We start from the raw sequence: 19,590 nt of genomic DNA, 5'->3' as shown, positions 1-19,590 counted from the left end.
CACGGTTAAGGGCCCTGTCAACGACCGTGGGTGGAAAACCTCGGTTAAGGAAGAAGGAGGACATGTCAGAGGAACTGTTTTTGAATGTAGCATCATCGGAACAAATGCGACGGAGGCGAAGGAACTGAGAGAATGGGATGGAGTCCTTACAGGAAGTGGGGTGTGAGGAGCTGTAGTCGAGATAGCTGTGGGTGTCGGTGGGTTTGTAATGGATATTGGTGGACAGTCTATCACCAGAGATTGAGACAGAGAGGTCAAGGAAGGGAAGGGAAGTATCAGAGATGGACCACGTGAAAATGATGGAGGGGTAGAGATTGGAAGCAAAATTAATAAATTTTTCCAAGTCCTGACGAGAGCATGAAGCAGCACCAAAGTAATCATCGATGTACCGGAGAAAGAGTTGTGGAAGGGGGCCGGAGTAGGACTGCAACAAGGAATGTTCCACATACCCCATAAAGAGACAGGCATAGCTGGGGCCCATGCGGGTACCCATAGCCACACCTTTTATTTGGAGGAAGTGAGAGGAGTTGAAGGAGAAATTGTTCAGCGTGAGAACAAGTTCAGCCAGACGGAGGAGAGTAGTGGTGGATGGGGATTGTTCGGGCCTCTGTTCGAGGAAGAAGCTAAGGGCCCTCAGACCATCCTGGTGGGGGATGGAGGTGTAGAGGGATTGGACGTCCATGGTGAAGAGGAAGCTGTCCCACAGAACTCATTTCTCGTTATCTTGACTCCCTTCTCTCTCCCCTTGTCCAGTCCCTTCCCACCTACATCCGTGATTCTTCTGACACCTTACGTCACATCAACAATTTCCAGTTCCCTGGCCCCTACCGCTTCCTCTTCACCATGGACGTCCAATCCCTCTACACCTCCATCCCCCACCAGGATGGTCTGAGGGCTCTTAGCTTCTTCCTCGAACAGAGGCCCGAACAATCCCCATCCACCACTACTCTCCTCCGTCTGGCTGAACTTGTTCTCACGCTGAACAATTTCTCCTTCAACTCCTCTCACTTCCTCCAAATAAAAGGTGTGGCTATGGGTACCCGCATGGGCCCCAGCTATGCCTGTCTCTTTATGGGGTATGTGGAACATTCCTTGTTGCAGTCCTACTCCGGCCCCCTTCCACAACTCTTTCTCCGGTACATCGATGATTACTTTGGTGCTGCTTCATGCTCTCGTCAGGACTTGGAAAAATTTATTAATTTTGCTTCCAATCTCCACCCCTCCATCATTTTCACGTGGTCCATCTCTGACACTTCCCTTCCCTTCCTTGACCTCTCTGTCTCAATCTCTGGTGATAGACTGTCCACCAATATCCATTACAAACCCACCGACACCCACAGCTATCTCGACTACAGCTCCTCACACCCCACTTCCTGTAAGGACTCCATCCCATTCTCTCAGTTCCTTCGCCTCCGTCGCATCTGTTCCGATGATGCTACATTCAAAAACAGTTCCTCTGACATGTCCTCCTTCTTCCTTAACCGAGGTTTTCCACCCACGGTCGTTGACAGGGCCCTCAACCGTGTCCGGCCCATCTCCCGCGCATCCGCCCTCACTCCTTCTCCTCCCTCCCAGAAACATGATAGGGTCCCCCTTGTCCTCACTTATCACCCCACCAGCCTCCGCATTCAAAGGATCATCCTCCGCCATTTCCGCCAACTCCAGCATGATGCCACTACCAAACACATCTTCCCTTCACCCCCCTTATCGGCATTCCGTAGGGATCGCTCCCTCCGGGACACCCTGGTCCACTCCTCCATCACCCCCTACTCCTCAACCCCCTCCTATGGCACAACCCCTTGCCCACGCAAAAGATGCAACACCTGCCCCTTCACTTCCTCTCTCCTCACCGTCCAAGGACCCAAACACTCCTTTCAAGTGAAGCAGCATTTCACTTACATTTCCCCCAACTTAGTCTACTGCATTCGTTGCTCCCAATGTGGTCTCCTCTACATTGGAGAGACCAAACGTAAACTGGGCGACCGCTTTGCAGAACACCTGCGGTCTGTCCGCAAGAATGACCCAAACCTCCCTGTCGCTTGCCATTTTAACACTCCACCCTGCTCTCTTGCCCACATGTCTGTCCTTGGCTTGCTGCATTGTTCCAGTGAAGCCCAACGCAAACTGGAGGAACAACACCTCATCTTCCGACTAGGGACTTTACAGCCTTCCGGACTGAATATTGAATTCAACAACTTTAGGTCGTGAGTCCCCTCCCCCATCCCCACCCCCTTTCTGTTTCCCCCTTCTTTTTTTTCCCAATAAATTATAAAGATTTTCCTTTTCCCACCTATTTCCATTATATAAAATAAAAAAAAACCCACTAGAGCTATACCTTGAGTGCCCTACCATCCATTCTTAATTAGCACATTCGTTTAGATAATATCACCAACTTTAACTTTAACACCTATGTGTTCTATTGTACTATTGTTGTTGACATCTTTTGATGATCTGCTTCTATCGCTGCTTGTTTGTCGCTACAACCACACCAACCCCCTCCACCTCTCTGTCTCTCTATCTCTCCGCCCCCCACACACACACCTTAAACCAGCTTATATTTCAGCTCTTTCCTGGACTCGAACTCAAGTTCTGTCGAAGGGTCATGAGGACTCGAAACGTCAACTCTTTTCTTCTCCGCCGATGCTGCCAGACCTGCTGAGTTTTTCCAGGTAATTCTGTTTTTGTTATAGATCCTCACATTGCATCTGAGAATGTTTGACTCCAGTCTGGCTGATGGCAGTGTACATACCTTCTGTGATAAGGCCCCTGTAGTGGAGATGCAGCGGAGGCCCTACCTAATAGTCGCTTAATTCCAGGCGGATAATTATGACATGCAGTGAGGACACTCCATAAATCTTCACACAGTCTCTGTGAATGTTTGATTCTTATCTGGCCAAGGGCAGCTTACTTGTGCTCTGTGATCAGAGTCATATCATGAAGATGCAGCCGTGAAATATTAAGTGCACTCAATCCTTTGTCAGCCTCCAGTACCTGACCCCTTCAGGAACACAGCGTCACTGGTCACAGATGCTGATGAGATAGGGGCCAGCCTCATCTTAAAGGTGATGAGAGAACACAGAGAGGATGACGGAACTCTGCAACGCCTGCCCACGACATTCTGGCAGCAATGACAAGGTGAATGCATCAGTAATGTGTCCAGTGAGTTTGAGGCCGCACTATCACTTTGGTCTGAAGGCTGCACAAAGCACAGGGAAGAGGCTCTGGACTGAGGCATCTGCAGGAATCAAGGTTTCACATCTGAGTGACATGAACACTACTCATCAGAACAAGGAGCTATAGGAAGGTGGACATTCTTGGGAGTTTATTTACAATAGTGAACACTATATACAAGTGACAAACATTCGTGCCCAGGCTGTGCAATTGCATCTTCTCAACATTCCTAACCCTGCCACTACACCTTTGTGCTCCCCCAACATCCACAGTGGTAGAGGAAGCAGCCTGCTGACTGCTACACCCTGTCTGGGATGACCTTGACGGGCATCCTCTGGAGGGCTGAAACCTGAAAGGCGCCGGCCTGCTTTCAAGCTCCTGCTATGTGCCAGTGGCTCCCTCCTCAGCCTGCAGAGCTGGAGCTGCTGGAGTCACAGGAAGAGGGGATTCAGATGGGTCGAACACTTCCGGAGTCACCTGAGTGGATGGCCACGGCGTGCCTGGGAATGGGTAGCTGAATTGAGATTGAGCTGCCCCACACCCCTCTCATGTACACACTCTTAGAGGTCAACTATGGCGTCAGCGATGGAGTTCAGCCAGTGCTGCAGTGAGGACTGACGTCCTGGACTAAGGTCTCCATGGCAGCTGCCATCCTACCAGTGATGACGTTGGTGCATCGGCATGCCGGCACTATCATCTCAGCCTGAAGGCGGACAGACTCCTCCATCATGCCTGGCAATCTGAGGATTGCAGATGAGATCCTTTCCTGATGTTCCCGAGCTTGCATTGACAGTTCTAGCAACTGTGACAAGACCAAGTCCAGACGCTCATCAGCTGACTCGGACTCAGCAAGTTTCTGACCTTCAGCAATCCTCCGAGTACCTGAGACCTGGGAAGTCCCTGCTGCCGCCTGCGATGTGCTCATCAGATTGTGATCCTGAGGCTACTATAACGCTAGGTCCCACTGAGGTGTGCGTCTCCGAGCTGGTGGAGGGTGTGGGTGAGCACTGTGATGGGTCTTCAATGAAGGTATCTTCAGATTCCTCTTCAGAGGTTTCTTCTGGAATTGACTGGAGGCGCTGGGTCAGGGACTCCATCGACTGTTCCTCAGATGTGCCTGCGAAAGCAAGGAGAGATAATTAGTGCATGGCAGGTGACTGCGGAAAAGGGCACATCATGCACAGCATGGTTGTCTGATGGATGTTGCACTGCTGGATCCTCACTTGGTAGAGCAGCACCGACCTCACCGTCAGCACAGGAATGATCCAGGTCTTCACTGGCCAACTGGATGACTCCATGAGGACCTTGATTTCAGGCATTCCTCCACCAGTCTGTGACCTCTTCGTCTTGTATGCAGCTTGTCCTACATAAATACAGATGGGGAGTGTGTAAGCTGGACACCTGCCAGGCCAAATGATAAGTATGCCTGACATCTGTGGGTGGTGAGTGGTGCCATGGACAGAATGAGGACAACGAATGTGTGTGTGAGTGAGTGAATGGTGAGGTCCCTTGAGTTGGCAGTGAGTAAGATCCCGGTGGATGTGTGATGGGTTTGTGAATGTGTGAGTTGAGAATGATGAGAAGAGTGGCTTTGCAGGCCAGAGCAGGGGTAGATGATGGCATGGTAGGCCTCCATGGCACCAAAAGGTGCTCGAGGGACATGTTACTAAACTGGGGAGCTGCAATTTTATTGCCTTTTTGGCCCATGTCCTCCATGCAGCAGTCCTGGGCTGGAAGCACTGAGGTGTGTGGGTGTAGCTGCACATTATCTATGGCGCCAAGAGTGATGAAGCCATGAGGTGATGGTATGGCAGAAGAATGAGAGCCCACCTGCCATCGAACAGCGTGTTTCCAGGTGTGCATGATTAATGCAGTGGGATTGGGACAATACGGCATGAAAAGAGGCCCACTACTGCACTTAGTGCAAATCTGGGACCATTCCACCCCTGGTGTCTGCCATTCACCAGTTAGTTGCTGCTGCTGCCATCAATTATGGGCCACTTTGTCTTGTAAAAGAGAGGGAAGTGTGTGAGTGAGTGCAGTGCCTGTGTTTGGATTATGTGCCTGCCACAGTTGAATAGATGGTAGCAGCACTACTGACTCAGCTGGCTGAGTCCTAGAGGAGATAATTGCTTGACTGGGTCTGCAGCAGGTGGTGAGGGAACCAACAAGAGGGAAAAACATACCTGACCTCATCCTCACCAACCTGCCTGCCGCAGAAGCATCTATCCATGACAGTATCGGTAGGAGTGACCACCGTACAGTCCTTGTGGAAACAATGGGGGGAATTTACTGTGCCTGCTGGTATTAGGTGTGTTTGGCAGCGTGAGTGGACAATATGGTGAGAAGACCAAAGATCAGTTTCACGGTGTTGTGAAACCAGTTTGCAATTATCTGCTCTATCCGTCAATGGCGGGCCATTTTTCCCACTATCAGACATCAGGAAGCTCATTGTAATACATCTGCATATCATTATAAGGCCAGTCAGCTGGAATCATCCCCCCATGCTGGATCATCTGTGGGTGAGAAAACACGCTGGTGCAGAACACGTCTTGAAAATTGTGATGTGCGGAGGTCGGGACTTACTGCAAGGGCCTAGCTCACATCCTGAACATCCAAGAGGCAGAAGATGCTGCAGTCCGACAGCAACGGAAGGAAGAACATCTGGAGGAATGTCCATGGCATGCTAGGTGGATTCTGATGGACATGGCTCTGCAAAGCAACCCACGGAAGGCGGATAGTCACCGTTGAGGGTCTGCTCACAACAGATGATGGTCAAGGAGGAAGGTCCATCTGTGTTTGGCTGAAGAAGATGTACCGGGTAGTGGGAGAGGAAGGTCTAGGTTCGACGGGGAGAGGAAGCGGTATCAGGGGTGGGGTGGTGAGGTAGGACAGGGAGGGAATGAGGATGTCGGGGAGGTGAGGTTGAGAAAGGAGGGACTACAGGGGGAGGAGTGGTTCATGGGGGAGAAGTTGGCAACTAGGGAGGTAGGTATAAGAGGGGAGGAAAGTGTGAGGGAAGGACTTCAAAGAGGAGGAGGAGGAGTATGGAGAGGGGAAGAAGTTTAGGGGGAGGAAGGAGTACAGGTAGAGGAAGGAGTGCTAAAAGGGGAATGACTAAGGTTGAGGAAGTAGTAAGGGTGGATGAAGGAGCTGGGATGGGGGAAGGTGTAAGGCTGGAGAAAGGATTAAGGTTGGAGGAGGAAGTAAGCGTGTCTGAAGGAGTCAGGAAGGGAGAAGGACTAAGGCTGCAGAACGAAGGAAGGGTGGAGGAAGGAGTCCGACAAGGTTAAGGAGTAAGGGTGGCAGAAGAAGTAAGGTTGTCTGAAGGAGTCAGGAAGGGGGAAGGACTAAGGTCGGGGGGAGTCCAGGAGTGTGGAAGGAGTTCCAAGGGGTAAGGGGTTTCTAGGGAGGAAGGAGTCTGGAGGGGGGGATGTCCAGGTGAACGTGCAAGGGAGGGTGCTGATGGGTCCATGACTGCCTTCTGGGGAGAAAACTGAGGGTGGACGTGGTACAAGGGAATGGTGAGAATGACTGAGAGCCAAGTGAAGCAATAAAGTGGGAGTGTTAGGGTGCACCAGTATTGGTAGAAGGGATGGCGAGGTGGTTGGTGGAGACTCAAAGGCAGACACGCACCCTAGGGGTGGAAAGGAGGAGGTCGGAGAGGTTAATGTGGCTGGGTGTGGGATTTTCGGGAAGGAAAGGAACATGTACATTCATCTGGACATCCCCAAAAGAAAAGGGTTATGGCTGGTAGGTCACAGAGGGGAGATGGAAGATAATGCCAGGGGAGTCGACAGTGATAGTGGAAAGGAAATGGGTAACTGGGCGATGGGATAGGAAGGGGTCCTGAAGACAAATGTTAGACACACCATGCTTGCCAAATCAAAAGTGAAATGGAAGTCGTGGTGGGCAGGATCAGGCGCTGCATGGGAGTGTGATCAGTGAGTGGGGGTGATGCAGGTCAGCTCAGATGGACAACTGAAAGTGAATCCCAGCAAGCAGCATTGAAAATGCTCAAGACATTGAGATGAGTGTGATGGGTGAAGGATCCGTGTGCCTGGGAGAATGCTGCCACACATACACTTCACCCTCCAGAATCACTCATGGGCCAGCTGCATGTAGCTGAACTGCTAGTGGAGGGGGATGCAGTGGGAGGACTCACAAAGCCTGTCAATGAAGCTGAAAGACACTATTACGCATTATTCAGTGAAAGTGAATATATTTCCAAATTGTAAAGTGACAAAATGTGTTCATCCATGCAACCAACTGTAATCAGTATTTCTTAAATTCTGAATGCCTTAGACTTCTAGTTTTTGCCCTGGCATCCGCTGCAATCGTTGGACCTGTTGCCTCTGATGCCTTTGGCATGGGTCCTCTGGAGAGCTGAGGCCTTGGGAGACCTGGCTTGCTTTGGCTGTCCTCCTATGGGCCAGCTGCTCCCTCTGTGGTTGAGGGGGTCAAAGGCAAAGAGGACTCAGAGGGAGAGGACAGCCTCTGAGATTCTTGAGTGGGTGACTGCTGGATCCAGTGCCCTTGGCTTGTTGGATCTGGGTTGCGCGCTTGTTTCGGGGTGACTGAGTTGGTACAGGGACAGAGAACATCAGCAGATTGTTGTTAGAATAAACACATGCTGCTCATTTACAAACTAAACTCAGCAGCTACACTTGTATGTTCACAACTTATGACTCTGTATTCACTCTTCAGTTTCTAACACAAGACTCTCCCACACAAAGGTAGCCCACTCTACCCTGCTATTGGGTATTAAGATCATATGATCTTATGTTACAACACTTGCCTTAAAGTTATATTACATATCAGATTACTACAAGGACCCAGGAGTGCCAGCTGCCGCTCCTCTTCCCTTCAGGTGCCCGAGGTCCTTGGCCTGACTCCTTGAAGGGAAGGAGCACCTTGGGGGACATGGAGGTCCCCCATTTTCCTCTTGCATTACCACTGCAGGAACTCATCCATGGCTACCATGATGGAGTGCAGGGCCTGAACTTTTCCCTCCTTGGGCGCACATGATTGGCAGGCCTGGGAACAGCCAGGAAACAGCCAGCCAGCATGAAACATGCACTGAAAAGCTCAGCACTGCTGGGGCGAGGGCGGGAAGATGGCGGATGCCGATGTCACTGTGGGCACATGTGAGCATTGCAAGACAGCTCCTTGAAGGCAGACAGCTGCCTCAGGGAGCTGCAGACCTGCAAATAATAAAATAAAGCACTAAACACTGCAAAAAAATGTCTATGCATCACAATCAAGTACCTGAAACCATATCTCATAAAAATGCTGTCCATGGATATTTCTTTTTATTTTATTTCCTAATGGAGAATTCATCCCGCTCTTGGATGAGGTTTAATGAAAAATGTAAAGGCTGCCTGGCCGATTCACTGGTCCGCCAACTGTAAGGTTGGACAGGCCACAAAAAATCGCAGACAATTGCACCATTAATGGGCTTAATTGCCCACTTAATTGTCGGCGGCCATGCTTCCAACTTTTGCGCACGCCTGCTGAGTGAAATATCGCGCAAGTGCGCAATGACATTGGGACGCTTACCCAACATCATGTCGCTTGATTTTATGCCCAATCAGGTCAATCGCTCACCCACCCGTGGAACATAGAATTCTGCCCCAGGTGCGCACACATCTCAGTATTCTGCTGGACAACGGTCCCCTTGGTGTCCACCATCCTCCTATGGAGACCTCCATACACACATATGTGGCACCACTTCATCAGAGAGAAGATGGATGCACTCCTCCGATTCGTGTGCCACCCTGTTCAGGGCTTCCAACAGTTCTACATGATGTTCTCCCACCTTCTGCTCACTCTCCAGGATGAGTTAGAAGGTCAAATCCAGAGGCTCGTCATCTGACTCGGACTTCACAGATGCCTCTCCTACTAGTGCCGGAAGCTCTCAGAACCCGTCCCCTCCTGCTGTGGACACGTGTCCATCCAGTGACAACCAGATTGTGAACTCAAGCCTGCTCTAGATCTAGGTACTACCAAAGTGTGTGTCCCTGTTTCTGGTGGAGGGTGTGGGTAAGCACTATGATGGGTCTTCCAGGCTACTTATTTCCAGCTCTTCGACGGAGGAGGAGTCCTCCTGTCTGGAGGTGAGGACATAGATGGAGCTGAGGAACTGGCTGGTTGAGGGCGTCAATCGCTTGGCAGAGCTCCCTGTGAACCAAAATAGAGATAATTAGTACATGGCAGTAAAGTTAAAAGCAGGAGAGAGAGCACTCAGATTTGCGTTGAGAGAGGAAAGATGCGGTGCAGGATCCTCACATGAGTGTTCACTGCTGACCTCACCATCGCCACAGGCACGGTCCACATCCTCAACAGTCAGCATGATGACATACTCTTCAAAGTGAGTGAGGGGCCTAATATGGACCACACTGCCCCCGGTCTGGGACCTCTTCCTGCTGTTGTGAGCAGGCTTCTCCTGCATGAAAAAGATGGAGAGAATGTGAGCAGGACACAAAGCACTGCATGGAACATTTATGTGGTGAGCGAAGACATGAATGGGAAGAGGATGCGAGCTCAAGAGGACATGAACCTCAAGGAGATGTGATGGTGTCTGTGAGAGTTAGTGATGTTGTCCCTTAAGGTATGAGATCCCTGTGGATTTGTGATGGGTTTGTGAGTGTGTGAGTTGAAAGTGATGAGAAAAGTGACTTACCGAGGCAGAATGGATGAGACTATTCATCCTACTGCGGCATTGGGTGGCTGTCCTCTTTTACAGGGCATTGGTACTGACCACTGCTGCCACCACCTCCCATGCTGGATTAGTGATGTTGCTGCCCTTCCTGCGGCCAGGGCTTTGGTAGGGAACATCACAACAGGAGCCCACTGCATTCAAAAGATGCATCATTAAACTGGGGACTGCGATCTTCTTTCCTTTAAGAGCTATGTCTTCTGTGCAGCAGTCCTGGGCTGGAAGCACTGAGAGGTGTGCACTTGGCTGCACTTTAAGTATGGCACCCAGTGTGATGAACCAGTAAGGTGATGGCATGGCAGGCAAATGAGAGCCTACCTGCCATCAAAACGACGTGTTTCCTGGGAATGCGTGATTAATGAAGTGGGATGGGACAATACTGAACAAAAACCCACATTGCAGCCGGCGGGAAAAACTTACTTTTTCCCACCTGCAACCGCACATAGTGCAAATCTGGGATGATTCCACCCGAAGTCCCACCTTCACATTGAAGATACCCGCCATTGTGTTGCGTGGCACTATCACTGTGCTAAATGGGATAGATTTTGAACCAAGCTAGCAACTCAAGACTGGGCAAACATAAGGCGCTGTGGGCTATCAGCAGCAGCACAATGGTACTCAACCACAATCTGTAACCTCATGGCCCGGCATATCCCCCACTCTACCATTACCACCAAGCCAGGGAATCAACCCTGGTTCAATTAAGAGCGCAGGAGGAGCAGCACTAGGCATACTTAAAAATCAAGTGTCAACCTGGTGGACAATTAAAGGACTCACTGGAGGAGGAGGGTCCACGAATATCCCCATCCTCAATGATGGGGGAGCCCAGTGCATCAGTGCAAAAGATAAGACTGAAGCATTTGCAACAATCTTCAGCCAGAAGTGCCAAGTAGATGATCCATCTCGGCTTCTTCCAGAGATCCCCATCATCACAGACGCCAGTCTTCAGCAAATTCAATTCACTCCATGTGATATCAAGAAATGACTAAAGGCACTGGGTATGCAAAGGCCTTGACAATATTCCGGCAATAATTCTGAAGACTAGTGCTCCAGAACTTGCCGTCTGTTCCAGTACAGCTACTGGCATCTACCTAGCAATGTGGAAAATTGCTCAGGTATGTCCGATACACAAAAAGCAGGACAAATCCAGCCCAGCTAATTACGACTCCATCAGTCTACTCTCGATCCTCAGTAAAGTGACGGAAGGGGTCATCGACTGTGCCACCAAGCAGCACTTGCTTAGCAATAACCTGCTCACTGATGCTCAGTTTGGTTCTGCCAGGGATACTCAGCTCCTGAACTCATTGTGGCCTTGATTCAAACCTAGACAAAAGAGCTGAACTCCAGAGGTGAGGTGAAAGTGACTGCCCTTGACATCAAAGCAGGATTTGACCAAGTGTAGCAGCAAGGAGCCCTAGCAATACTGGAATCAATGGGAATTGGGGGGAAACTCTCCACTGGTTGGAGTCAAAACTAGCACAAAGGAAAATGGTTGTGGTTGTTGGAGGTCAGCCATCTCAGCTCCAGGGCATCACTGCAGGAGTTCCTCGGGGTTGTGTCCTCGGCCCAACCATCTTCAGCTGCTTCATCAATGACCTTCCTTCCATCATAAAGTCAGAAGTGGAGATGTTCGTTGTTGATTGCACAATGTCCAGCACCATTCACAACTCTTTAGATACTGAAGCAGTCCATGTACAAATGCAACAAGACCTAGACAATATCCAGGCTTGGGAGGACAATTGGCAAGTAACATTCGCACCATACAAGAGCCAGGCAATGACAACCTCCAACAAGAGAAAATCTAACTATCACCTCTTTTCATTCAATAGCATTGCCAGTTGTATCCCCCACTATCAACATCCGGGGTTACCAATGACCATAAGCTGCATTGGACTAGCCACATAAATACCATGGCTACAAGAGCAGGTTAGGGGCTAGGAATCCTGCAGCAAATGACTCACCTCCTGACTCTCCAAAGCCTGTCCACTATCTACAAGACATAAGTCAGGAGTGCTATGGAATAGTCTCCACTTGCCTGGGTGAGTGCAGCTCCAACAACACTCAAAAAACTTGACACTATCCAAGGAAAAGCAGTCGGCTTGATTAGCACTCCATCTACAAACATTCAGTCCCTCCTCCACCGACACACAGAGGCAACAGTGTGTACCATGTACACGGTGCACTGCAGAAATTCACCAAGGCCCTTTAGACAGGAGATGAGTTACTCGCTGCAGAATTTCTAGCCTTTGGCCTGCTTCTGGAGCCACAGTATTGATATGGTTAGTCCAGTTTAAATTATGATCAATAGTAACCTCCAGGACTTTGATAGAGGGTAATTTGGTGGTGGTAATGCCATTGAATGTTAGGGGGAGATGGTTAGATTCTCTTTTGTTAGAGATGGTCATTGCCTGAAATTTGTGTGGCACGATTGCTACTTGCCACTTGTCAGCCTAAGCCTGAATGTTCTCCAGGTCTTACTGCCTATGGGCACGAACTGCTTCAGTACCTGAGGAGTTGTGAATGGTGCTGGACATTGTGCAATCATCAGCGATAATCTCCAATTCTGACCTCATGATGGAAGGAAGGTCATTGATGAATTAGCTGAAGATTGTTGAGCCAAGGACACTACCCCGAGGAACTCCTGCAGCGAAGGCATCTAAAAACTGTGGATGGAGGCATGGGGCACTCTTTCTGGCCTGTTGCTTCATTTCTGTTTGTCCACCCAGTGTTCAAATTATTCCAAGCAGTTTCAACACTGCTGCATCCAGAATGCACCCTGGCTTTAAAAGATGCAGGCTGCCTTTAAGTGATGCTAACCTTGCATGGAATTGGGCCTCCTGCTAATCGAGGCATGCAGCCACTTGGCAGTGCATTCAGCACTGCACTGCAGGCCAGAATCATTCACATAATTAGGTTGCATGAAGTTTGCTTGTTGCCTACATCACTTTGAATAGGCTGGGTTAATCATGCATCATAATCCACATGCCTGAATTCCATTCTGGCCAATTTAGCCTCCTATATCTTTTGCATTGTCAAGGTAAGTGATGGCAAATGACACATTGGTCAACCTGTGTTGCATCACATATTATTCCAAGTAAAATACCATGACTGAAAGGCTGTTTAATTTTATCAAATTCCTGACAAATTGTTAAACTACTGGAAAAGATGAAAAGGGAACAAGTCCGCCAGTTTTGGGCATTGAATCAGAGCATTTTTTCAACTGGTGTCAGAACTTTTGGAAAACCTAAGTTGCTGTTAGTTTTGATCTGAACTTTTTCTAACCACAGCCCACACTCTTGATGTCAGACACCACTCCTGCTCTCAGAGCCTACCCAAGTATTTGTTGTCAATGTCACTAACATTTGGCTTTTGCATCAGCTGCCAGATCCTGCCTGGCCCAGTTTAACCGCCAGTGAATATTAAGTATATGATATACTCCAAATATATTCAAATCATTTTCTTTCATCTACCTATCCAATCTAATCCTGATTTAGCTTCTGCCTCAATTAATTGCACAACTTTCTGTGTAATGATGTTTTTGATGTTTTCCCTGTCATTTGTCCAAAATGTTAGACATCACACCTTGTATCTACAGCCCCTCATTCTTAACCACTCAACAACAGAAAACAATCTACTTCTACTTATCCTGTGCCATCCTTTCACAATTTTAACACTTCAATCACATGCTGTGTTATTATAACAAAGAAAAGTTTTTCAAGCCTTTCTTTTTATTTTAATTTTGACTTTCCAGGCAGCAACTTAATATTTTTATGTTGTATCCACTCTAAAGCCTCAATAGAGCCTTAAAAAAAATCCCTATGGTGGGAAACCAATACTGCATATAGTGCAATCTAAGGCCTTGTTAAGGTTTTATACAAGTTCATCATTTACTCCTGACTTTTATAATCTATACCTGTACCAATTGGTTATTTTTATAAATCCTATCAATCTGACTTGCTGCCTTTAATATCCTAGGAAGCTATACAAACAGCACTGAGCCTCCTAGAGTTTAATTACCACTGTTGTTTTAGGTCAATTCATTAATGTTATTAATGAGGTAGACACTCTGACAGAGATGATTGGATCTGATGGCAGCAGTGAGAGAGTAGGAATGAAGGTCAAATCTGAGAGCAGTGGTTGAATCTGACAGTGGAAATATCACACTTAAATTAGTGTACTGATTGCAGGACAGCCTGACCTGTTATTCAAAAACTATTGCTCAGTCTGATTAGAAGTAAAAATCTTTCATCTTGATTTAATTCCCAGTGGAATGCAGAATGAGTTTCTCTCTACTATTCAGTAACAAGCACATGCGAGAAATTTGCCAAAACTAAATCTAAACAGTTTATTCACCTCTTGATTTCATTCTACTTTACTCAACAGGAAACTATATTCCCTACTTTTTTAAGCAAACTTTACTCCCAGGAAAAACTAAGGGACTAAATGGTTTTAGCCTCGAAAACAGTTTTGGGGATCACAATGCTCGATCAACCAACATTGGTCCAATATAATGCACGCAGCATGTCAACTTCATGTTCCCTGTTAATTATTATGATTGCTGCATGCAGCCAGCACTAACAGAGCTATTCATTGGCTGCACACATCTGTAGGGGGCTGAATATCGCTAGTACTACTTTAGCCTGCGCTGCTTACAGCTAGGCTGCACATCTTAAAGAGGAGCAGTACTGTGGTTGCTTGATATAATAAGTAATGGCTGACATGGGAGTGAACATGCACCAAGGTTTTCTGATGCTGGAAGTCTTTGTGGTGGAGATGGAAAGGAGGAGAGATATATTGCATCACAGGGAGGCGGGAGGCCCTCTGGACACACAATAAGAAGGCAGTGGGAGCAGAGATCCATGGTGGTAGATACCAGCACTTTAGCCCTTGGGACCTGGATGTAATGCTGCAACAAGTTAATTTAATTAAATGAGTGCTTAAGGTCAGTGACTGCACCTGCAAATGCCATATCCCACCAACTTCACCTTTAACCTCAATCAATGCCCAGTTCACATCCTATGACTCAACTACCAACAATCTCTACCATTCAGTACTGATACCTAACACTCATATGCTTCATCTCACCCATGCTTAACACTGTTGCAAGCCTCATACCCACATCTGTCAGCTTTTCAAACATATTAGCCACATCATCCAAATGTCTTGCACAACATTCACTTAACTGGGGACAACAGGAACTAACCAGAGGAGAAGAGGCATGTTCTAAGCCCCATTAGGGAAAGAGCCAGTGCTGAGGTTATGGCCAGCTGCAAGGCTGAAACCATTGAAGATAACCATATCTTCATACATAATATCTAATATTCACGGAAGCTATGTAATACAAGTAATCCTTCTCACATCCCATCTCATCCCAGAATCTCCACTGACTTACGAGCACTAGGACGATTAAACATGCACCTCTTATTTTCCCTTTTTCCCCCCATCACAACCTCACCCAAGTCCTCTTTTTCTTATGAAACTCAAGTACTGCAATCTGCTCAAGCAGTGTGTTATGATCCCACTTGATGTTAATGCTGGACAAGTCAGATCGCAGAGTGGAACCTGGTTGATAGACACTTTTTTTTTTGTTTAGAAACTGTGGAGGGGCAGTTACTGAACACATTCACAGGAATCCGCTAGTGTACTTTTAACAAAAGAACAATACATATATTAATCAAGAAAATATTAACTATATTACAGTACTCCTTCATCCCAACTATACCTTTACACCTTTACAGATATATACAAATTTGTAAAGATAACACAAGTTACAAAATCCATCTTAAACTCTAATATTCATGGTAGCTATGTAATACAAGTAAACTAATAAGTGAACAGTGGTCAGACACACCACACTCCAAAAATCAAGTTGCTATGGATTTCTCATCAACGCCCCAGACGCTTGTCACACCTTGAGCCAACCAGTCTCACTGAAGCCCTGTTTTTCCCACGAGGGCTTACAATCTCCATGTTTGAAGAACTTGCTTTATAATTCACTCCCTAACTATCCTTTCACTCAGACGTCTTCAGCAAGGATCCACCTCTAGGATTTCAACCTCTATTTCCGATGTTCCTTTCCCCTGAATCTCTACATGCATACAAGCTTCACCTTCCATGCACACTCAGATATTTGACAGCGCTAAATAGAACACCACTGCTCCAAAAGCCTATAGTAAGGAGTTGCCAACCTTCTGCTGTCTCTTTGGATCTTCTGACTTCTCTCAAGCCCACTTTACTTTAAGTCTGCTCTCCTCAGCTCTGTATCTTTAATTTGGAGTCAACAAATGTAATAAGATTAGCAGAATCTACACACCATAGAATTATCAAAACTCAGCTTTGTTTCTATTTTCCCTTATTCGCTGTCTTTACCTCAACAATGAATGTTTCATTTGGGTCCATAGCGCAATCATAATTTTCATTAGCATTAGGAGTAATCCCATCCTCAAGTTGATCTTCCGAACTCACATGTGGTAAATTTTCAATTCGAGATAGCAAGGTCAGAGTGGCATTTTTGTGCGTTAACAATTCATTTCACCTCTGATCAAAATGCCTTTTAGCCATTTCAAGGATGTTACTGAAATGTTTTAAACATTCAGACAAGGGATTTCATACTCCTGCTTGGTTTGTTCTTCGAATGGTTTACAATCTTGTTGTTTCTTACAATTCAATTTCAAATAGGCCTTTTTCAATTCTCTTTGAGCAAAGTCAATCACCTTCCTCCCTCTGGAGTTTTATGGTCTGTTCTAATACTTCAACTCTCTTATGTAGTTCACAAAAGATATCATGCTACTCTTCTGTGGTTCTAGCCACTATATCTTGTGTGTTAGCACTGGCAAGTACTGTAAATTAATGTCTCTGGTCCTTCCACATCATTTTGCTATATCAGTCTTTTTTGTTGATAATTCTTAATGTCCAATTCTGCAGACACTTCAATTGATTCTATACCACTCACTTCGGAGGTTGATACATCAGTAATGTTACTTGGATCAGCTCTTTGCTCAACTGGATCACAACTCGGCAAGGAGTTTTCATTCACAGGAACAACTTCAGAAATGTGACACTTCATACCACACATCTCCTCTTTCATTTTCTCCAAATTTCATCGAGATTCAAGAACCTCATTACTCTTTCCATGGCAAAGTTCTAATAGTTTGCTAATATTGGCTTTTAACTCTGCATCCAACCAACTCTTATGATTCACCAGCAACTCATTTTCCTGTTTAAGACATTTTCCATGATACTTCATGGAGACTTTTGATGCTTGAAGTTCAACAAGTTTTAACTGAGATCAACCTTTATCAAATTCGTTTCTACAAGTTTATCATTTAGGCATTTCAAGTCCCCAGTTAAGTGTTCTACTTTCCATGACTGATGCTCAATTGTTCTCACCAATTCTTGTTTTTCATTAGTAAGCTCCTCTTTGTCCATGACAGTTGGTTCTCTACATTGATCAGGTTTTCCTTCAATTGCTTGTTATTGTCAATAAGCATCTCATTTTTGGTCACTGCAATTTTCAGGCACTGGTTAAGATCAGTATAGTCAAAAGCTGGCTGCAATACAGTCACCACCACATTATTGTCTCCGTTAGCCAAATCATTGCCCAGAATAAAATCTACCCCTTCCATAGGCGATAGAGGAATAATTCCCACTGTAACAATTCCATTTACAAAGTTAATTTGCAAATTGACTTCACACGAAGAAACAGGCTTATAAATTCCATTAATACCTCTTATTAATATTTTTTCCTTCATAAAACTATCTGGAATACAAATTGTATCATCAGTCAGCCATCAAGGACTGATCTGCCCCAGCATCTCTCAAAAATTTAATTTTTTTACTTATTTTGTTGGACGAGTAAGGGAATACTTGTCCCTTTGAGACAAAACATCCAGAATCTCTAGCAGCCTGATTCTCTTTAGCAGTAGTCAAAGACGAATTCCCTAAACTGTCCTGAGCCATATTCCCCTTTCCAGAAGATTCTGACAGAACACATTTCACCTGTACCACTGCTACAGTTTTAATAACCATTTATTTTCCCAGTGTAGCCTTTCCTGAGGATTCCTTCAGCATTCCTATTACCGAAATAGGTCTCCCGTTTAATTTCCAGCAATTAGCTTTAGCATGTCCAGTTTTAATACTATGGAAAAATATAATTTTATTTACATAACTTTTAGGTCCTAGCCTATCTCCTTTATGATTTTGGCATCTTTCTGTTTGCTCTCTAGAATTATTGGGCAGAGTTTTCCATGCCCAGTGACATTGGTCGTGTTTGGCAGCAAGAATGGAGAATATGGTGAGAAGACCAAAAATTGGTTTCACAACGCTGTGCAACCAGTTTGCAATCGTTAGCTCTGCCTGTCAATGGCAGGTCATGTGTCCCACTGTTGGATATCAGGAACTTCATTATAATACATCTGCATGTCATTATTAAACGCAGCCCGCCAGAACCACACCCCCCGTCCCCCCCATGCTGGATCATCCAAGTCACACTGATGTGTTTCACAACAGCTTATGTAAGGTGTACAATTGATGGGCTGCTCTTCAAGGGGAGCTTGGAAGTGAATGCACAGTAACATTGGGTTGCCTGTTGGATTGCAAGGTTGAGGTGCATTGTGTGATGGGGGTGGTGTCAAGGGCTGCCCTGTTGTTGAGATGAGTTGGGAGGGGGCAAGGGCTGCACTGCGGTTGATGCTGGTGCATAAGCACGTGTGGTGTAGTGGGTGAGGGAAGTGGCCATGCATCAGGGAAGCCTTGTATAAAGTGACCATTCCTCCACAGCTCAAGTGCAGTTACATTGACATGCTTGGGGTCGGGCCTCTAGCTTATCTACCCACTCAAGCAACACAGAGGCAAGAAATTACCACCAGCTTCTCCAGAGCTTTTCACCTTTCGGACACAGACTGCAAACTAATGAGCATTTTAGTGGACTGCAGAACGGTTGGACGACTGGGCACATTGTACAATCTACTTGTGAAAGCTGGCCATGGAACAGTGTCATGAAGCTATTAGTGTATATAATATTTTGAAAACTATTTTTCTTTTAAAATAGAGGTTTAATCTGCAGGTCTGTCTTAATTGGATTAAAGCCAGCTGGTCTGAGTGCTTTGATAGATACTAGTTTTGATATGGAAGAGAGATAGTATGCATTTGCATTTTTTGAATAGAACCTTTAAGAAGTGGGTGAAAACTTGACACCTTTCTAGCAGCTATCAAGCAGTTTGTTTATATTACTAATAAAATTGGTACAATGAATGGGGTTTCATTGTTAAAAGGTAAAGTTCAAAGAGACTGGTGAGACAATGAGAATTTGAATTCAAACAGTGGTGGTAGGTATAACTTCAATAGTTTTTGGGTGTGCAGAGCAGAGGCAATGTAAGATCAAAAGGCAGCTGCAAACCTCCACAGTGAAAAGAACCTCATTTTGAATTTGTAAGGTGAAAATGCTTTGCCTGGTGTTTGCTTAAGTCTATGCGTTGCTGTTGTCTTAATGGAGATTAGTTTGGGAATTTGTTACAAGTTATGATAGTAGTAATTTGTAGCCATGGGTATATATTTTAACCTGTGTAAATTAATAAAATGTTTCAATTAGTTTAATGTAAAACTCCAGAACTGATGGTTTGATTCCTGAATTTAGAGTCGCATCTCAGACATAACACTTAAAATTATAGGTTGTGACAGTTGTTTAAGGTTTCCCTCTAGGA

General features: G+C 46.2%; 1 protein-coding gene across 1 annotated transcript in view; it reads right to left on the bottom strand.

The window, feature by feature from the left end:
- slc23a1 (solute carrier family 23 member 1) overlaps positions 1 to 16,976 on the bottom strand; it is a 129,070-nt gene extending 112,094 nt beyond the window's left edge. Inside the window, exon 1 of the mRNA XM_041194382.1 lies at positions 16,842 to 16,976. Within this exon, the coding sequence (XP_041050316.1) occupies positions 16,842 to 16,976 (135 nt within the window). The remainder of the gene's footprint in view (positions 1 to 16,841) is intronic.
- Positions 16,977 to 19,590: the final 2,614 nt, after the last annotated feature.

This window comes from Carcharodon carcharias, chromosome 8, assembly GCF_017639515.1.
Source record: "Carcharodon carcharias isolate sCarCar2 chromosome 8, sCarCar2.pri, whole genome shotgun sequence".
Classification (NCBI taxonomy): Eukaryota; Metazoa; Chordata; class Chondrichthyes; order Lamniformes; family Lamnidae; genus Carcharodon; species Carcharodon carcharias.
This window is presented reverse-complemented; position numbering and strand designations above follow the sequence as displayed.